The sequence below is a fragment of the Cynocephalus volans genome, chromosome 9, assembly GCF_027409185.1.
Source record: "Cynocephalus volans isolate mCynVol1 chromosome 9, mCynVol1.pri, whole genome shotgun sequence".
NCBI lineage: Eukaryota > Metazoa > Chordata > Mammalia > Dermoptera > Cynocephalidae > Cynocephalus > Cynocephalus volans.
In genome coordinates, this window is record NC_084468.1 from 75136033 (window position 1) to 75157586 (window position 21554).

At 33.3% G+C, this 21554-nt stretch overlaps 1 protein-coding gene across 6 annotated transcripts in view; it reads right to left on the reverse strand.

Moving 5' to 3' along the window:
* The window catches only part of KLHL8 (kelch like family member 8), a 48031-nt gene that overhangs the window by 10531 nt on the left and 15946 nt on the right, over positions 1–21554 (reverse strand). For 2 of the 6 annotated variants that reach the window (XM_063108097.1, XM_063108098.1), the window contains exons 2-6: positions 20429–20794; positions 9210–9758; positions 7035–7221; positions 3239–3382; positions 1921–2032 (exon numbers count right to left, since the gene is read on the reverse strand). In XM_063108097.1, coding sequence (XP_062964167.1) covers positions 1921–2032; positions 3239–3382; positions 7035–7221; positions 9210–9758; positions 20429–20641 — 1205 coding nt within the window. In that variant the 5' untranslated portion in view covers positions 20642–20794. Of the gene's footprint in view, positions 1–1920; positions 2033–3238; positions 3383–7034; positions 7222–9209; positions 9759–20428; positions 20795–21359; positions 21450–21554 lie in introns of those variants that run through there. The other 4 variants (XM_063108099.1, XM_063108100.1, XM_063108101.1 and 1 more) reach the window with 4 other exon arrangements.

Consider the following 21554-nt stretch of genomic DNA (forward strand, 5'->3'; position numbering starts at 1 on the left):
TCCATTAATCATTCATGAGGACAGAGCCCTCATAATCCAACCCTCTCCCAAAGGCCACACCTTTGAAATACCATGGTTGGATTTCCCACCCTCTTAATACTATTCCAAGGGGGATCAAGCTTCAGTATGAGTTTTGGGGGGACATTTAAACTATAGCAGCTCCATTGCCATTATCCTGAATTACAAATAATATTTATTCCTTCCTACTAAAGCAACATACACCTTTTAAAATATCTAGTTATTCCTTTAAGACCTCTTGTCTCCAGATCAAAACCTTTTAACTATTTTTTACACAACATGGTTTTCTGAAGTCTTACTCATCTATGCTAGTCCCTACTTACATGCATACCAGGTTAGCACTCTCACATTTACCACAACAATCAATTGTGGTACATCCCCAATATACCTTAATCATTTTCAAATTATTAACATATATAATTGTACTAATAGGCTATGTTAATTGTAAAATATCCACCCAAAATAAATTTTTAAACATTTATAGTTTAATGTTTTATTTCCATACCCCAACTGATGTTACGTATCCTACTTTGAGACCATAGCTATGGATATGGAGAGATCAGCATAAAGAAAAATACAACTAAAATGTTCCTTGACCTAAAGGCTTCATTTCTTTGAATGTAGGTGACTATATTTGCTTTTTTTTTTTCTTTTTTTTTTCTTACTTTTTTAAGAGCTGTGTTTCATATTGGTTAGGGCACTTTTCTCCATTTGAAAAATAATCACAAACCTCATTTCCCACCATGTTGTACTGGTGTAGTTGATTTTTTTAAATACCTAAAAAAACAGGTTTTAACCTATAAGCCCAATTTTAATATTTTTAGGTTTTGCCTAGAGTATATTTGGTCTACTTAGTCTTTTGAATCTTGATTTGGTCACATGATATTAGTTAGCCTTCCACCTTAGGATATCTGAAAACTTGATATTCAAGTCATTAATAAAAATGTTGAATGTCATGTTACTAAAAATTTTCTCTTTAGACCGATCCATTTATCAATATATATTTCAATTTACTGTAGATGAGAATTTAAGATATTAATGCTCATCCTGATAAAATCATTGAAGAAAACAAAAACTGAGATATTTTCTTAACATTTAAAATGTATATGTCTTAGTCCTAAAGTCAGTATCTTATTTAATAGAGGAACACTGGAGACATTTCCACTAAGATCAGGAACAAGACAGAAACACTTATTCTCTCTGCTACTATTCACACTGTATTAGATTATTAGCCACTACAATTAGACAAGAGAAACCAATAGAAGCATAAGAATGTGTGGGAAAATTAACAGCATCGTATCAATGCTAATTTCAATAATTGTACTATGGCTATGTAAGATGTTAACATTATGGGAAGCTGGGTGAAGGGTATACAGTGAGGCTTCTCTCCCTTGATACTACTGGCCAGAAAAGTCTTTGTTGTGAGGGGCTATCCTGTGCATTGTGGGATTTTTAGCAGAATCCCTGACCTCTTCCCTCTAGATGCTAGAAGCAACCAGCTCACCACCAAGCTGTGACAACTAAAAATGTCTCCAGACACTGCCAAGTGTCCCAGAGGGGGCAAAATCATCTTCAGTTGAGAACCACTGGTACACAGGAATGCTACTATTTTTGCAACTTCTCTGAAAAACCTAAAATTATTTCAAAACAAAAAGTTAAAAAAGTACCAGTGCTCAAGTATAAGTGAAAACTGTGACTACCATTATGGTACTCTAAAGCATGATTCTACTTTTAATTCTTAAAAAATAATATTAAAAATTATCGCAAAGCATCATCTTGGATGCTTTAACAAAATGTGTGGTATGTAAAGTTTCTGGAAACAGAAAAAAAAAAAAGGCCTTTCGATTTTAGGAAACTTTATTTTCCATAATCAATTCAAAAGAAATTTTCATGCTTATCTACCTCTTTGTGTTCATTGATGCCTTCATCATCCATTTATTAGTGAGAGGATCAAACATCTCCATGCTACCTAAATGTTCATTTCCATCATGTCCACCTACTGCATACACTTTACCTGTCAAGAGAAGTATTTTCATTTGATTCCAAACAATAGATAATATTAAATGTTACTTATATAAATGATATATAATGAAAATGTCATGATTAATTTTCAACAACTGCTATTTTGTTCAACATTATGATCAATGTCATTTCAGTAGTCAAATGAAAATTAATGTAATCTTCCACTAAATGGGCTGGTCTACATGAAGTTATTAATTGCTTAAAAACTATCCCCTTAGATTTCCCAACTTTTTTTACTTAGTAGTGAAGTCACTAATCCTGCTTTCAAAGAACGTTTAATAAAAGGAAAAACAGTCTTAATATGTTACGTAAACAAAATTTAAATTTGTTCATACTATTTGATCAAACTTTTTCTAAGTGAAACAAACAAAAACACATGCAGAAAAATGGGAAAGATTACATACCAAAACGTTAACTGTAACTACTTCTGGGTGTTTGGGTTTAGATTACTTTTTTTATTAAAATGTTTTTACATTTTCAAGAAAAGCATTTATACTTTAATAGTCAGAAAAAAGGTCATTTTTAATTTTTTTTCTTTTTACATTTTATTTTTATTTTTTTTTAAAAGATGACCGGTAAGGGGATCTTACCCTTGACTTGGTGTTGTCAGCATCATGCTCACCCAGTGAGCTAACTGGCCATCCCAATATGGGATCTGAACCTGGGGCCTTGGTGTTATCAGCACCACTCTCTCCCGAGTGAGCCACGGGCTGGCCCAAAAGGTCATTTTTTAAAGTATTCTAACAATTTATCCATGGTTCTACAATTAATTCATATCAGTAATGAGTAAAAAAAAAAAAATCTAATTTCAGTAATAATAATTAGATTGGTATATTAGATGATATATATTTAAAATTTGATATGTATTTATAATTTGGGTTCAATAAACATTTTTCCTTAGTTGGATTTTTTTGCAAATATAACTCAGAATAGTTTAGCTCTCCATTGCCCTCTTCCCTGTTATTCAACTCCATGTTATGCATCTATATGCAACAGATTGTATACAGAGCATCTGTGGGCAGGCATAAAGCAAGTAAATAATCACTACCCAAATATTTTACTGATATATTAAAAAAATATTTTACAATTTAGCAATTTTCTTATATAAAGGCAGAAATTCTCAAATTTCAAATATTTCAAAAGAGCACTGTGATTATGTGATATGAACACATCTTCCTGTGAACAATAATGAACCTACCTTCCACAGAGATTACACCCACGTGTCGTCTCCGGCTATTCATTTCTGGTCCAAAGAACCAACTGTTTTTGTTGATAGAATAGCATTCTATACTGCGAAAGGGGTCACCAGATCCACCTCGACCACCTACACAAAACAGCACACCTAAAGGTCCAAGCACAAAACAGAGATCAAAATTACAGTTGCTAAGTTTTTTAAAATTAGAGTGGAAAAATATTTAGGAAGTCAAAATTTTGAGTAATGGCAAAAAAGGATTATTTGGATAGTATCCAATGTTGTTATGTTACTAGAAATCTAATCTAATTTCCCCCTCCTTATTTGAATTTTTCAAAGAATAAGGTACATTAGCTATCTCTGCTTGCTAGCATCTCATCACAACATGGTTTATACGCTCACCCACTCTGCAAAATTGTTCTTGCTAAGGTCATAACAAAACCAATCAACTCCTGAGTTAATTCCTTATTGAACACAATTGCAACATTTGATATGCTGATCACCCTGTTTTTAGGGAAACTCCTTACTTTCTTGATTTCTATAATATCAAAGTCTCCTTTTGTCTCCAATCATATCTTTCCTTCTTTTGATGTTTTCCATGTTCCATGCTTAGCCTACTTTGCATGTACAGTAGTCCCCACTTATCCACAGTTTCACTTTCTGTGGTTTCAGTTATCCACAGTAAACCACGGTCCAAAAATATTACAGTACATTGAGAGAGGGAGAGACCACATTCACAAAACTTTCATTATAATATATTATTTAAATTGTTCTATTTTATTATTAGTTATTGTTAATCTCTTACTGTTCCTAATTTATAAACTTAACTTAATCATCTGTGTGTACAAAGATACCTTCAAAAAGTTCGTGGAAAGATACGGATTATCTTTTAATCCTATTTTTCCATGAACTTTTTGAAGTATCCTCATACGTGTAGGAAAAAAAAATAGCATATACAGGGTTTGGTACTATCCACAGTTTCAGATACCTACTGGGGGTCTTGGAATGTATCACCTGTGGATAAGGGGAACTACGTACTTTACACTCACACAGGAGAAGTTCATACTTTTGTTTAACATTCCATCTGTATCATAATACCTTCCAATCTATATTTTTAAGACACATTTCCACTTAATGACCCACAGGTACCTCAACTCCAACATGTTCAAAAGGATCTCCCCTCCTTGCCTACCTAAACAACCTCTTCTTGCAGTGTCCTATCTTTCCCTCACTATTCCCATTACCACTGTCTTAATTCAGGTCCTCATCAGGTATTACCCACTACTGCAAGATCCTGTCCCTCTCTTATCACTCAATAGTCTTTTTGCTTTTAGATTTACAGAGTAATCTAATTAAGATGTTCTTTCTACAGCTTTCCATTACCTACATTAGCAGTTCTCAAAAACATTAGTAAACGCCACTGTACACTTAAAACTTTTTAAAATGGAAAATTTTATGTTACAAGTGTTTTACCACAATATGTAAAAATGAACACTTTACTGTGATTCAGAATCACCTGGAGGTGGGCTGGCTTGTTAGACCAGTTAGTTATAGTGCAGTGTTTTTTTGTTTTTTGTTTTGGTAGCTGGCTGGTACAGAGATCTGAATTCATGACCTTGGTGTTATAAGGCTGCTCTCCAAACAACTGAGCTAACCAGCCAGCCTGTAGATCACAGTGTTATAACAGCAAGGTCAAGGGTTCAGATCCCTGTACAGGCCAGCTACCAAAAAAAAAAAAAAAAACCCAGAATCACCTGGAGGGCATAAAGCACAGATTCCTGGGCCTGAGTCCCAGAGTTTCTGATTCAGTAGTTTGGGGTAGGTACAAGAATCTATACTTCTAACAAGTTCCCAAGTGAATGCTAATGCTGCTGGTGTGGGGGTGATCCCTTCCCTCACACCTTGAGAATCACTAACTTACAAGGTAAGGCCTTAGCACAGCATAAAGGCCTTCCTGGATCTAAACCAGTCTCTTCCTTCCTCTCTCTCTCAAATTTCAAAACTATTCAAAACTAAGGCTGAGGTTTACTTTCTCCAGAAAACCTTTTCTGACACTTCCAAGGTAAAAATAACCATTCCTTTTGTTTGTCACATTAGACCAGACTGCAAGTTCTCCCAAAATAGGGCTGGCTATATTCTATTTGTGTTTGCATTTCTAATGTCTAACCCAGAGCTTGCCACATGGTAGGCACTTAAAAAGTGTTTGCTGAAAGAACGCATAAATGAATGACTGGAACTGCTTGTGCTCTTTTCCAACTAATTCAATATTTTAAGTCAGAGAAACTTAAAGTTGGAACTTAAAGATCATGTAGTCAAGTTGTTTATAAATAAACGGAGGCCTACAGAGATGAAGAAATTTGCCCCCAAATTTCCAGATGTTTAATGGCACAGCTGGAATTATAATCCCAGAATGTAATCCTAATCTTTGATTAGACTTTCTTTAAGTGGAAACTAGTATTTCAGCTATATAGGTCAACTGGAAACATGTCATGTAAGAAAAAAACTAAAACTGAAGTAAAAAGGTCACGATACAAATCCTTTCTCTATTTCTCTGTGTGGCCTTGAGCTTATTTTTAACTTCTCTAATTCTTAGTCTTCTCATCCATGAGATGGAAAAACACCATCTATTTCACAATAAGGGTCAAATCCTTCAATAAAATCTATTAAAATAAAGTTCTTGTAATCATGTAAGAGATCATGTATATAAGTGTCTAGTATATTTTGGCATATTACCTAAGCTGCTAAGATGCTGTTTGAATTCAAATCTGAATTTGAATAGGAGTTTCATCAAATACCCTGACTTTCTGAAACAGTATTCACAATTGAAAAAAAACTCTCCACGCCAGAAAGAAATTTAATTCTTTACATCACCCTATAAAAAAGAAGAATAAGTAACAGTCCTTCTCATGTTAAAGTAACTATTTAGAAAATGTACTTCTTCATAGGCAAGTGTATGACTTTCAGCCTTCCATTATGCTACTTAGATAAAAGCCCATTCTATTCATAATCAGGTATTGCCTTTTGTTGTTTTTAGGCTATTCCATAGACCTCATAATTTGATAACTATCAGGCAGCAGCAAATGTGTAGGAAATTTCTATTCAAAGTTCCCCTTTACGAATTTCTGGACCTCACTTATATTCTCTCATCCCCCAAATATGTTACTCTTTATAAATATTTCAAAAATTAAGTGAACATGAACTATTTTCTGGGAAAAATATAAAGTTTAAAAATTGTGGCAAATAAAGGTAAAACTGCATGCCTCCTAAAATATAAAAGCTTTAGATTCTAAGAGTTTAATATGGTCCATTATACAAATGTTAGATATATTTAGTGCCTTTCTTTTGATTTGGTAAAATGTGAAAACAAATATTTAAACGTGTATTGTGTCACACTCTATGCTTGGCATTAGGGATACAAACCTAAATAAAATACTTACCTGTCTTTGAAGAGCTGAAGGCATATGAAATAAATAAATAAAGTGCTCTAAAAGTACAAATAAGACAGGAGCTAATTCTGCCTAGAAGAGTCAGGAAAGACCTCAGAAAAAGAGATATTTCAGTAAGCTCTTCAGAGTGTATAGGACTTGCTATGGCTTTTTAAAATATTGGCAAATCAGTAAAACTATTTAAATTATGTACAGAAAGAACTATGAATATGTATATATAAAACTTTATCTGTCAATTGTTACTTTAATGTGATCAGATACTAATTATCTTGCAATTAAGTCTGGGCACACATAAACCCTCAAATACAACAAAGACACTTCCGGGAGAGAGTTAATAAAATGACTAATTTAATTACCAGCAGTATGCTTCCTTGGAGTAGTCCGAACGGAGTATTCAAAGTCAGGTACTGCTCTGCTACTCAAATGAAGGTGGTAATTTCTTGCTTCATCCAGTAAATCTCTACATTTCAGATTTTGTTTGACAATCTGTTCTTTTGCCACAACACCCATAAGAAAATCAACTGGCAACAAAGGCAGACGAACCTAAGATCATGAATAGTAGTGACACAAAATTTAAGTGGTAATAAGGTATTTTGATCTTCACATTCATTGCATTATGTTCTCTTTAAAACTTAATTACTTCATAAAGGCTTTCTAACATGTTCATGAAATTCAATGTGCCAAATTCTAAAACAATTTCCAGTACTGGTCTGCACTAATGAAATCAGGATATATGTTAAGTATATCCACCTCTTTTAAATACAGATTTAAGTAGATTACATAAAATAATTCAACTGTCTTCATTCAAATTACTTACTTACAAAAATGGTACTGACATAATCACAAGGCCCCTTTGTTGCTAAAGGAAAGGCACAATCAAAACAAAATTGCTGTGCTTTGTTCTTTTGCCTTTTAAGCTAAGAAAATGTGATTTATTTCTTACTTAGAATACGAACATTCACATCTGAAATAAGTTAAGTGTTGTTTCAAATCAATGGCCTTGGGAGGCCATATACTAACTCAGGGATCCATACCATCTTTCAGTAGAGGTGCTCACCATTCTTATCTTCAAGGTGCACTGATTTTCTAGTGGATTAAAGGGATGATCAAACTAGGTAATACTATTTTGAGTTAAAAGCACATATACATAGGAGATTGAGTACAATCTCTCTCCCCCACTGCAAGACCCCACTCAGTGGTCCTACACCTATCGCTGTGGCTCCCCTTGAATAAAGTCTGCCTTACCATCTTTAAAAAAAAAAAAAAAAGTACATACAGACAAATAAGATACAGCTGCAAGGTAATGAAATTTCATTTTGTTGGCAAACTTATTTTCAAAGTAATTCTGAGAGAAGGTCTAACAGTGTTCTGAATTTTGATTCTCATGAATGCATAAATATTGTTATATGCACTTGAAAAAATATCAGTCTAATTATAATCACATTGAATAGACTTTATCTGCCTATAAATATCTAAAATGAGAACACTGGTAATAATAAGCAATTTCATTCTTCTTAATATTTGTTACGATTTTTGATAACACTATTGAGAAATTTATATTATTAAAATTAACATAATTATTACCAAGTGTTTTTATCAAGCACAGTTTTTAACAGTTTTAATTTTGAAAAAATAAGTAAATAAAAACACTCCTCTTGTAAGTTGCATCATTTTACTTCTCAGGAATAAATGAAGAAAGGAAGGAAGGAAGAAAGGAATGAGGGAAGAAAAGGAGGAGGAAGCAAGGAGAAGAGAAAAGAAAGACACAGGCCCCAAAGGGCCTATTGATTATCTCTCTATCCAAGTAACTTCTGTTGACAGTATAATAACAAGAATGAGACACATTTCTGAACTTTAAAAAAGGTCAAATTGTGGTGAGGGAAGAAAATGGCAAATGATGTTTTATGGTTCTTTCCAAAATGAATCTATATGCATTAGGAATAACTGTACTTTCATGAGCAAAATAATTCATTAAAATTTAGAAACTTCATTATAAAATAGTAGCTACGAGGGCCGGCCCGTGGCTCACGTGGGAGAGTGCGGTGCTGATAACACCAAGGCCACGGGTTCGGATCCTACATAGGGATGGCCAGTTGGCTCACTGGCTGAGCATGGTGCTGACAACAGCAAGCCAAGGGTTAAGATCCCCTTACCGGTCATCTTTAAAAAAAATAAATAAATAAAATAAATAAATAAAATAATAACTATGAATTATACTAATTTAGTTATTTCCTCAGAACCATTTTCCATTAGCATAAATAAAATATTCATTACTACTATCTGAAAGGAATATTTTAAATATTCAAGTTAAAAAGCAGAGAATGATATTGCTATTTCAAATGTGACAGATTTATCCTTAAACAGTATAGCAACTGAACAGGAAAGTAACAGAGTTAAAGCCATTTTTATCATTGTATTACCAATGATTTCTATATTCCTTCAAGTAATCTACACTTTTCATAATAAATGGAAGATGCTGATTTGCTTCCACAACATTTCATTTCTATACGTAATATTATTTCTGCCTCTACCTGTGCAAGTGTTTCATCCAGCCACTTGGAATGATGCTGAGGATTGGCAAGCAGCCACTTGATGGCAGCACTATAGACCTGCTTTTCATTTTCAATATTTAGATCACTGGAGGACAAAAGCTTATGGATATGCTGGGGTGACACACTTACAAAGTCTTCACACTCTACTACTTCGGTAAAATGCTCACAGGCATACTGATCTGCCATGTCCATTAAGTCTATTCGATTGTGACTTTCTGCAAAGGCTCTTACTGCCAGGCAATTGGACGGATGAAAATGTAACTTCATGTATTCACAACAAGCTCTAGCCACCAGTTCAACCTGCAGAATACAGGCTGCATATAAGAGAGGTTGGACGTTGTCAACAGTCAAAGTGAGCCGTGAAGAATAGACAAACTTTACCAAATCTTCTACTGCATCACCATCAAAATCTCTGATCTCAATCAGCGTTTGCTTGGCTTCAGCCATTTCAGAGAGAAACATGGCTCTGAAGTAGGGAATAACACAAGCCAATACCAGCTTGTGACAAGAAATTAGCTTTGAGCCAACCTATTCAAAACAAACAAACAAAAGAATCAGTTTAATACTAAAATCAGCTTCAGATCAACATAGAGCATGTGTTATGGTAGGGACAAAAACTCCAGACAAATTTAGAGCACTCAGGGCCAGCCCGTGGCTCACTCGGGAGAGTGTGGTGCTGATAACACCAAGGCTGCGGGTTCGGATCCTATAGAGGGATGGCTGGTTAGCTCACTGGCTGAGCGTGGTGCTGACAACACCAAGTCAAGGGTTAAGATCCCCTTACCGGTCATCTTTAAAAAAAAAAAAAAAAAAAAAAATTTAGAGCACTCATTTCAATAATGCAATCCTTTGGCCACTTACGTTCAATCTAGGCCAATTTCTTACAGTCAGGCAATTTTCTTCTTCCAAATTAGCTATTTACCTTTCATAAACTTATCTATAAAGCATATACAATGAACTACGATTTTCTACACTATCTCATATTACAGGAGGTACTTTGTGAATTAATGAGAATAACAGCAAACATCATTTAGCATTTATTATATGCCAGGAACTATTCTATATGCTTTTCACATATGAACTCACTTAATTGTTCCAACACCCCTCTGAGTAGACACTATTATTATCCACAATTTTTCGATCAGAAAACCGAAGCACAGAGTAAATAAATCAATATTTAGTAGTATTTATTATGCACTCAACTGAGGCTTTTTTCTTTTTCTATTTAAATTATTTTGAAATGATATATTTCATATAAAAGCATTAAAAAAACACACTGAATTTCACCATCTTAATTGTTGGAAAATTAGATTGCTTCTAACAGTGTGCCATTACAAACAACACAGGAGTAAACTTCTTTGTAACTGGATCTTTATTTACATCGTCTATTATTTCCTTCAGATAAATTCCTATAAAGAGATGCTGCTTCAAAGGACCTGTAAATGTGGATGCATACTGCCAAATTGTCCACTTCTCAGCTACATACAGAATTTGTACCATATTCTGGGTAACTTGTTAAGAAATAGTTGCCAATTTGATGAATGAAAATACTATGTCATTATTTACCCTTCTTTTACTAGTAAAACTAGACCATTCCTAAATTTTGGGCTATTGGTATTTCTTCTATGATCTATGGGTATTTTTCTCATTTATTTGTAAGAACTCCTCATACATTTACAGTATTAGACATATGTCATTTATTTTAAATTTTTCTCTTTTATAGTTTGCTTTTAAATTTTATTCTCTCCCTACAGATATTTATATAATGAAATTAATCTTTTTCTTTATGATTTCTGTTTAGGTACTATGCCTGAAGTGGGAATCATTCTAATATTTCAGAAATATTTACTTCACACATTTTTTCTACTACTTTTATGGTTTTATGTTTTACACTTAAATTTTTATTTACATCTGGAAGTTTTCGGTAGTGAATAGGCAAATATCTTTTTAATATAGCAGTTATCCAATTTCCCTGGTACTTCATGACAAATAATCAATGAGTACAAGTAATAGCTATAGTACTGTCTTAATTGTCTTGTAATGTTTTGATTATATAACAAATGTAAGGTTGTGTCTCATTACATAAGACCTAACTTTAAAATGAGAACTTCTAAAGAAAGAGGTCTGATGGACATTATTATGTATAAAATCATTTTGCTTATAAATGCCCCTCTCCTAGTCTTCTTTTACTAACTGATGAAAGACTGAGTATCTCTCATTTCAACAAGTACAAGATGATCATTTCTACCTGTTATAGTATATTTAATTTTTCTTTTTTTTCTTTTTTTGGCAGCTGGCCAGTGTGGGAATCTGACCTTGGTAATACAACACCATACGAGCTAATGAGCCAGCCCTATATTTAATTTTTTAGGAGACCCCACAAGGCAGAATTTAGATTCTATTGAAACTTAAGCTGTAACAACTTAAAGCCTGGCATGTTTTCAAATTCACTTCAGCCCTAAAATGAGATCTGAAATAAGATATTAAACATTTTTCAAATAGCCTAAAAATATCCTTAAAGAAAAATTATTTGCACATGACACCACTGTGATTTGATTTCTGTGCAAATATCCGCGAATATCACATGACATATACTTCTCAATTAAATAACTTGCCAACACTCTAAGATATAACAGTACTATAAAATAGGGCTCTATAATTTCCAGATAACCATAACGCTGCTTTCCCATTCAAGTAGTACAAATCAATGCCTGGCAAGTTATTTTCATGTTGTTTCTAATAAGGCTCTGTCCCTCTACAACTCTATTTTATTGTTTTTAACTTTCAGTTTCTTTTTATTCACATGTAGCAAACCAATTATTCCAACCTTCTAAACATGAACCCTAAACAAAGGATAAGTGAGTGTTTGGGGTACAGAGTTATATTTCAATACACATACATGATGTGCAATCAAATTGTAGTTAGCATATTCATCGTCACAAAAATTTATCATTTCTTTGTGATTTGAGCTCCTCTCTTCTAGCCATTTGAGAACATAAACTAAATTATTGCTAATCTATAGCACTCCTGTATACCACCAGAACTTATTTTTCCTACCTAGCTGTAATTTTGTGTCTATTAACCACCTCTCCTCCCTATCCTCCTCCTCCTTCCCCCTCCCAGCTTCTAGTAACCCACAATTCTACTCTCTACTTCAAAAAGTTCAACTTACTTTATTTTTAACTCCCACATGAGTGAGAACATGTGGTATTTATCTTTTACAACTCTATTTTAATCTCTCGTTCAAATATTCTAAAATGTGGTTATTTAACACATACACAATACTTATGTACCTTTTGAGAATACACAGCCATCTTAACTTTAAAAAGATCTTTGAGCTATATGTATAAAATACAAACATCCAAAAACTTGGCTTTTTTAGGCATTGATTCTCCTTTGCTGTTATATAGTTTCATTACATTCTTCAAAGTTTATTTCTACATTTCCCTTCTCCAGTACATAAAAATAATAATAATTATTATTTTCTCAATTACCAAAGACATTTCACCAGAAATTTGGAAATGAAAGGAATCCAAGTCTAAAGACCTGATGTTTAAAGTTGGATGAAAAATATATAAACTATATTAGACCTTACTATATAAAGTCATACATAACTTAATTCTGAGAAATGCACTAAGTGATTTGTTTGTTGTACAAACATCATATAGCACCTTACACAAACCTAGATGGTATAGATAGCCTACTACACACCTAGCCTATATGGTACAGCCTATAGTTCCTGGGCTACAAACCTATATAGTATGTTACTGTACTGAATACTGTAGACAATTGTAACACAATGGTAAGTATTTTTGTATCTAAACACATCTAAACATAGAACATGTACAATAAAAATAAAGTATTACAATTTTATGGGACCACCACTGTATATGTAGTCCATCAAAATGTCCTTATGTGGCACATGACTATAATTTAAAATTATATAAATAAATACAATAGTATGTGTCTGTGATACTAGTGAGTTTTCTAATTTACATTCTTTTTTATTAGATCAATGAACATATGAATATTCAAGATACTCAGGGAAAAAATCATGTCAATCTTAAACTTTAGTGAAACATGTAGAATATCAATATTAATAAAATTTCTCAGAATTTTTTTAGATTTTTAGATTTTTTCTTATATATTTTTTTTATTACCTTGAGTAGTCTTCCACAGATAAGCCAACATGGATCAAAATACAATGAAACAAAGGCTTTTATATTAGTAAAGCATTTTACTTTCAACATGAGGATTTTGTGGGGAAAGGAGAGAAACGGGGAAGTCAAGCATCTTTTATTTTTATTGCTGACTCAACATTTAGGTCCAACCATAAAAACTGTATGACAAACTAAGTACAACTGTCTAAAAAAAATAAATTATCTTCTGAATTATGAGGTAAAATAAACTAAAAATAACATAAAAAGAACAATGATTAAACAAAGAACATTAAAAATTCCATTAACTATCAGTTCTGACTTACAAAGTGAACCTATCTATTGTCCTACATAGGCCAATTAAAAAAGATAACTTATTTTTGAAGTTTTTTTTTTTCCAGTATAAATTCATGTTCACTGTGTAAAATCAAGAAAGCACACAAAAGTATAAGGGAAAAAATTTACTCACAACTCAATTAGGCAACCTGCTGGTATATTTCCTTGCAACTTTTTTCTATGCATTTTGAAACATAACTGAGATTTTTTCTGAAATTCGTAATCTTTTCTCAAGTTTCTAAAATCTTTTGCAACCCTCATGCTTATTGGCTGTATGCTATTCTACACAGCCATATTCATATTAGCCATTTAGATTTTTAATTTTTCCATATTTTACACACAAACATTATCTGAAAGGAGAATGTTTCTCTAGCACTTCAGAGTATTTCCTTGAGATAAAATCTGAAAAGAATTAATGAACCAAAAAAATAAGCTTTTTATAGTTGGTGATACATACTGCCAAAGTACCTGCTAAAAACACTGAATCAATCTATACATCACCAGCAATGTTTGAGAATACTCATTTCCTCAAAATTTCAAAAGCAATAAATGTTTTAAATATTCAATATGCTGGTAGGTAAACAATGTTTTAATTGATTTACTTTATTCTTAGCTATTTAACACTTTTCAAAAATTTGGCCACTCTGAACTATTCTTTTGTGCACTAGGTGTTCTGAATGAGAAAGAAAGTAGCTCAGAACAATCTAAGAAATATGAGGTCTGCTAAATTTAACAGGCCCAGAGTAGAGCATAGGGGCTTCAGTGATGTCTTCCTCCCTCACCCTTGTCCAGGACAATTGCTAAACTACACATTTTGGAAACTATTTCCAGACTACTAGCCATCCTAAAGGGTATCAACTACCCAAATGTTATCACAAACTGTACAATACTATCCTCATTTTTTTTTTTTTCTAGCTGGCCCATATGGGATCCAAACCCATGACTTTGGTGTTTAAAGGCTGTGCTCTAACCAGCTGAGCAAACTGGCCAGCCCTCACTTTTTCTGTTTCAATGCTTCTGGAATTTATGACACAAACAGCAACGTATAGCCAATCAGTCTCATGTTATTTTAGTGAACCAATGTAAACTCTTGGTAAACAACTTCAGAGCTGTCCCTTTAAGATTCTCTTTTTTCCTTTAAATATTACTGACTTCTCTTTTGTCCTTCAGAGCACATATCCAAGGCAACTTGGGTTTGTGTTTCCCAGGCCACAATCTAAAATCTGGCCCAAATAAACTCTGTCTTATATTTTTGCCTTCTTCCTTTAGGAAGAAGGTTCACTTCCTTTCTAAAGTTAAGTATTAACTTCATTTATAAAATTAAGTATTAATTTTAGAATCCCATTAGCGCAGTTGTTAAAAATCATTTATGAACATACTAAAAGATTTTAAAATCACTAAACAAAAACTGAAATATATTAGGTTGAAATGTTTATAATTATGCCACTTACTCAAGCTAAGTGTTTGAGAACTACATTGAAACAGAAGTACAGAATACAAAGAGTAGAACAGAAATAAACAAAGCAAGCAAGCCTATATCTAAGTCATCTTTTACACACCTTTATAAACTATTTTAATTTTTAGGTTTAATCCCTTGTAATTTTGCCCTTGTAACTCAATTACCTACTCTTTCCAATAATCCACTAATCTTAATCACTCTTCTGGCTACTTTTTTAGTAGACAAAAAGTGTTTTATTGCCAAGGCCTAAAATAGAAGAAAGGGTTAGATGTACAAGACTCAAGACAATGTCTTTGCTTGTAGTGAATTACCACATCACAATGTCTAGCCACTGTTCTACAATCTTAACTAACCTTCTAACGGGAAAAAGCAACCAAGGAAACGCAGATACTCAGAGAGATGGGGAAGTCATATGATTTATTATGCTAGTGGTCCCAGGTGAACTTCCATTCCAAATTCCTGGGCCCCGAATGCAGGGAAAACTGGGGTTATATACCTTTCTTGAGCAAGCATGCAAGCTTTCTTATTGGCTCTGTCTGTATCTAGGCAGAGTTACTCAAATTGGGGGCTTCACAATGTGGGTAAGGGGCTCCATTAAACTGGGCCACAGAAGCAGGAAATGTGGTTAAGGTGCTTTCTGCAAACCAAGCCTGCCAGCATCTCACACACACAAGCCAAGCTGACAGGCTCTGACCACAGAGTCACTGAAGAGCTTCTTACACACACTGAAAAAGCTGACAGCCAAGCAAAACCACAGAATTACAGAAGCCGAAGATGCAATTAACTGTTAACCCTTAACGTACTCTTAGGTGTTCCTTACAAGCAAGCACATTCCGGTTGCAAAATTAAAACAAGGGGAGGACAAGGAATTTACATTCCGGGATCTTCTTTAATCTTAATTACGTTCATTTGAAAATGTACACAATGGAAACAATTTAGATAGCATTTTGGGGGTCAAATAAACAAGGATCTAAAGATATAAATACTTAAATACCCCTTCTGAGCAACATGAAAAAGATAAAAAATACTGATTGACTATATGAATGGATTAAAGTAAAGATGATCATCATTTATCATACAAAGTATGATAAATGTAATACATACTTATTAACATTGAAGACGTAAGTGTTAAATATAGGATCACGTTCTCCATTATCATTTCTCATTTATTAGATTATGTCTGTGCTATGGTCTGAATGTCCCTTAAAATTCATGTGTTGAAACTTAATCCCCATTGTGGTGGTATTAAGAGGTGGAACCTTTTGGGAAGTGATGAAATCATGACGGCTCTGTGTTCATGAATGGATTAGTGCCTCATAAAAGGGCTGGAAGGAACTAGCATAGGCCCTTCTTGTCCTTATGACTTCCACCACGTAGGGCACAGCATCAGTCTCCTCCAGAGGATGTAGCAACAAGGTACCATCTTGTAAGCAGAGAGAGCAGCTCTCAGGAGACAATAAACCATCTGGTGCCTTGGACTTCAGAGCCTTCAGAACTGTGAGAAATTAATTCCTATTACTTATAAATTACCCAGTCTGTGGCATTTTGTTATAGCCGTACAAATGGACTAAGTCAAGACAGTCTGCATTCAGGTCAGGAGTTAACTGTTAACAAGGGCAATAATTTTATCATTTCTACCTCTTGGAAGTATACTATTTAATGTAGTTGACATATTTTGTTTCCCTGCAATCTTTCGGAGAACTTAAGTCTTACCTGGTCAGTTGGAATTTTTAACATCAAATAACTATACTGCTTAAAGCCTTGGAAAAGTTTATTAGATCCGATAAATATTTGCTTAAAAAAACCCCACAGAAACAAACACTTTCAAAAAGAGCCAAATAATATAAATGAGATACATTCAGTAATGACATCAAGAGGTAGGATAGGGGGTTGTCCCCCTCTAATAATCTCTATTAACATCTTCAAGTAAAATTAACTGTGATCTTTAACAAGGACAATGACATTTCCTCAACCTACATAAAGCATGAGTAAAAGCACCTTTGTAAATGCTATTTTTATTGCTCTATTAATATAATCTAAGCAATTAGTGCTATGCAATATCTTTTCAAGACAAACTGTCCCTGCCCCTTCCCCAACCAGATTGTTGCACTCCTCATATACAATTTTAGAGCTGCCACTGAATATGTTGTTTAAAAATATTTCCATTAATAAACATAATCACATGTAAACAAGTTTTACCTCTCCCTGAAATGACCTCAAATATATAATATCCTATGTGAAGTCTTTCTAATCACCTCAGACATAATTAATAGATTCTCTCCTATGCTTCCATAAAAATACCACAAAAATGGCAAACACTAAATTGTTATAGTTAGCTATATGTGTGCCTATCTCTAGCTAAACTTCAAATTCTCTCAAGACAAGTACAGCATATTATTCAAATTTACTTCTGCTCTCCATATAAAAGGGGAAGACCTTAGTAAATACTTCCTAAACGACTTTATTTGCTGTTTCTAAAATAGTTGCTCACTTTGGAATTTAAAAATGGGCTAATGACCTTATATACGAACTATAAAATTTTGTGATAATTGTCTTTCTAAAACGTTTGTCCTAAAAGCAATAATGATCAAAGGAAACACACTAACAAAAGAAAGGAGATGAACTTATATCAAAAAATGATCCTCAAGATAATATGAATCTAAAAAGTATAGTTTATGTTGAACAGAGGATTATATATATATATATATACATACATACATATACATACATACATATATATATATATATATATTTTTTTTTTTTTTTTAAAAGATGACCAGTAAGGGTATCTCAATGCTTGACTTGGTGTTGTCAGCACCATGCTCTTCCAAGTGAGCCAACCGGCCATCCCTGTAGGGATCCAAACATGGAGACTTGGTGCTATCAGTACTACACTCTCCCAAGTGAGCCACGGGCCAGCCCCTGAGGATTATAAATTAGCCATAATCCTTGTTAGTTTAGTTGTTCTGTTGTAGTTAAATTCTGAAAGTTGAAGAAATGTTAAATTAGAATTAAGAAACAAATCTAATTACAGACTTGCTAAAAGATTAAATTGTAATTCTTTCTAATAAATAGTAACAGAATATACCTTAGCAGAATTATCTGATACCTTTGGAATAAGAACAGTAATACATAATATGATAATAATAGCTGATATTTATTAATATGTGCCAAGTAGTGTTGTAAGGACTTTACATGTATTAACTCATTTATTCCTCACAAAAATGTTATCCTCATCCTAATTTTACAGTTGAGGAAATAAAAATGATGATCAATCCCTTTAAACTAGCTCTAGTGAAGTGTTTCTTATTCCTAAATGACTTCTGTCACTGATTCAAATATATTATTTTTAGTCTCCCACCACAGATTTTCCTGAAGTTTTCATTTCCACCTATTGCTGACATTACCCAAACAAAAGTTATGAGTTTAGTTATTACTTCACCTAATATGGCTAGATCCTTTTTTTTCCCTTTGAAAAGTTTACATGCAGTAGTTTATAAAATTATTATTAAAAAATATAAGATCAATAATATTCTATTTAATGCACTCATCAATATGCTGGACTGATAATTGATTAAATTCAAATCACCTATTTTACATGTTTAATTTTTGTCACTGAATCTTACACTGACATTGAAAATTAGAACAATGGCATGAGATTAAACATAATACACCATATAGATCAAAGAGTTTAAGTGTTCCTTAATTAAAATATATACATAGCTAAATTTCACACACAGCTAGTAGAATTATATAATGGTTTTCTTCTCAGTGTCTTGGGACCTAGAAATACTTAAGGACACTAAGAATTTAAGGAAAGAGAATACAGGTAAGTTATCCACAGTGGACATTCTGGGCCTGAAATTCAAAGCCTGTGCTTTCAGTTTATAAGTTTTTGTTGCGTGTCACCTGATCTGATTTTCCAAGTATGAGGATACTTCAAAAAGTTCACGGAAAGATTCGTATTACCTTTTAATTCTATTTTTCCATGAAGTTTCTGAAGTACCCTTACATGCCCTCAATTCCCACAACACTGTGAGCTTTAAGAACTTTAGTGATCAGGAGCAGAAAGCAAAATCTAAGAGATCCCTAAATGGCAAATCTCATGTGGAAAATGCTTCATGGATGCATATGAATTAACCCCCCAAATTTAATATTACAATGAAGATAAGAATAAAAAAGTACTTTAAGTGTGTAATGGAAAACAATCAGAACACAGGCTCTTCTTCACTGCTTTATCATTTTTCCAGTTTTATTGTACCTGTCTTTTTTAGCAGAACAACATGATCCTAGAGACCACAGACATAAAGTTCACTAGAGACTTTTTCATCCAAGTCTAAGTAGGCTCTATTCACTATCAGGAAACAATCTCACTGATAGCAATAAAGTAGAGATTAAATTACTAAATTAGGGACATACAATGTATTAGTCTATTTCTGTTGCTTATAACAAAATACACGGAACTGGGTAGTTTATAAGAAAATGAAATTTACTGCTTACAGTTTCAGAGGTTAGGAAGTCCAAAGTCCAGAGAACACATCTGGTGACAGTTTTCTTTGGTGGTGGCTTTCCAGCAATGCAGGAGTCTCACACGGCAGAAAACGGTAGAGCAAAGAGAGCTCCTGGTGCACTCCTTTTTAAAGCCCTCAGAACCACGCCCATTACCACCATTATTAATCCATTCACTATATAAGGCATGGTCCTACAATCTAATCACCTTGTCAAGGCTCCCACCTTTCAATTACCATAATAGGATTTCCCATCCTCTTAACAATGTCACAGTGGGGCTCAAGTTTTGGGAGGACACTCAATCCAAGGCAACAGTAAAACACTAGTGCAGGTGAACAGACAACCAAGAATTCCTGACTTCTAAACTGTATCAACAGTAAGTGAATACATCAAGATTTTTTATTTCACAAGTTAAAAGCTTACATGGTCAATGGCAATTTATTAATTTCACTTAAAAGAAATATTTGTTGGTCTAGGGTTCCAGAACTCTCAGAACTTAAATTAACTAAGAAATTATAAATATCAATATTAAATTAATACAGTAATTTAATCTTACTCTAACCTCTGTTCATTTACTCTCCCTTATGTCCCTTCATCTTCAATACAAAGTATTAAGACTGAAATCATTCTGACCACAAGTATAGCACCACAAATTTGTCTTGTGTGGTTATAGAAACCCTCATTTTCATAAGACACTAAAGAGGCTGAGAAATGTAAGAAACAAGGCCATCTCTCACCTTTAGTGTGACATCACAGAGTTCTCCATTTTCATAAAACTGAAGAAGAGAACTATGAAAGTCTTTCCAAGCTTCATTTGCTTCAAAGATGAAGGAATCTTCCCCATTACCATCACTAATTGAACATCTGTTCTTTATTTGCTGGTGCTGTTGTCTTTTTCCCTTTGTGAAGTGATTCTTAGTTGGTTTTCCATTCATAGATTCTGAAGCCATTTGCAATACTCTTCTTTAATATAGCTCTCTTCTCAAACATCCCATTTATTCTCTTTTAAAGGGTGGGGAGAAAGCAGAAGGTAGATGCAGCCACTAAACTTTAGACGTTTTTTAGAACCCACTCAACTGTTATTGTACAGTTTGTTGAGATTGCTAACAACAAAATACACATAAAGACAAACCAAAAGAAAAAAAACTATCATTAGTAACTATAATTTGCTAATATTATATATGCAAAATAACCACAGTATTATTGAAAAAAGAATAACTGTAGTTTTTATGCTAAATGTCACTTCAGCTAATTATTTTATATCAGTAAAGGAAACCCTTTAAAATCTAATATGAAAATAATTCAATAGTACATGACTATTGAAATGTGGAATGCACTACCTTCAAAAAGAGAGGCTATAAACTAAAAATTTTAAGTTTAGAAATTTTATCCAGTAATGCAAGGCAAAAATAGAAGGTTATTTTGATTGAATTAGTTTCATCCTACATTCTGAAGTCAGATCACCAAGTACATGATCTTGGACAAATGACAACCTGCTTAAACCTCAGTTACCTCTTCTGTGAAATGGAGATACTACTTATGGGAATATTTTATGGATTGGAGATACTGTACTGCCAGGCATAGAACTACTGCATTGTTATGAAGATTATATTTTATTTGCATATTCACATAGAACTTATTAGTATTTACATATAAAATAAAACTTACCTCATTATCATAGCATATTTGATGAACATCTATACCATCAATAGTTCTATGCTACAACTCTACTTTGGTGACAGGAAGTTAAAACACCTATTCCATCATTTACTGGCTATGTGATTTTTTCTGAAGGCTTTGCTAATACCCTCAATGTCTTCATTTATAAACAGGGATAACTGTCTACGTCACCGGACTGTCCTG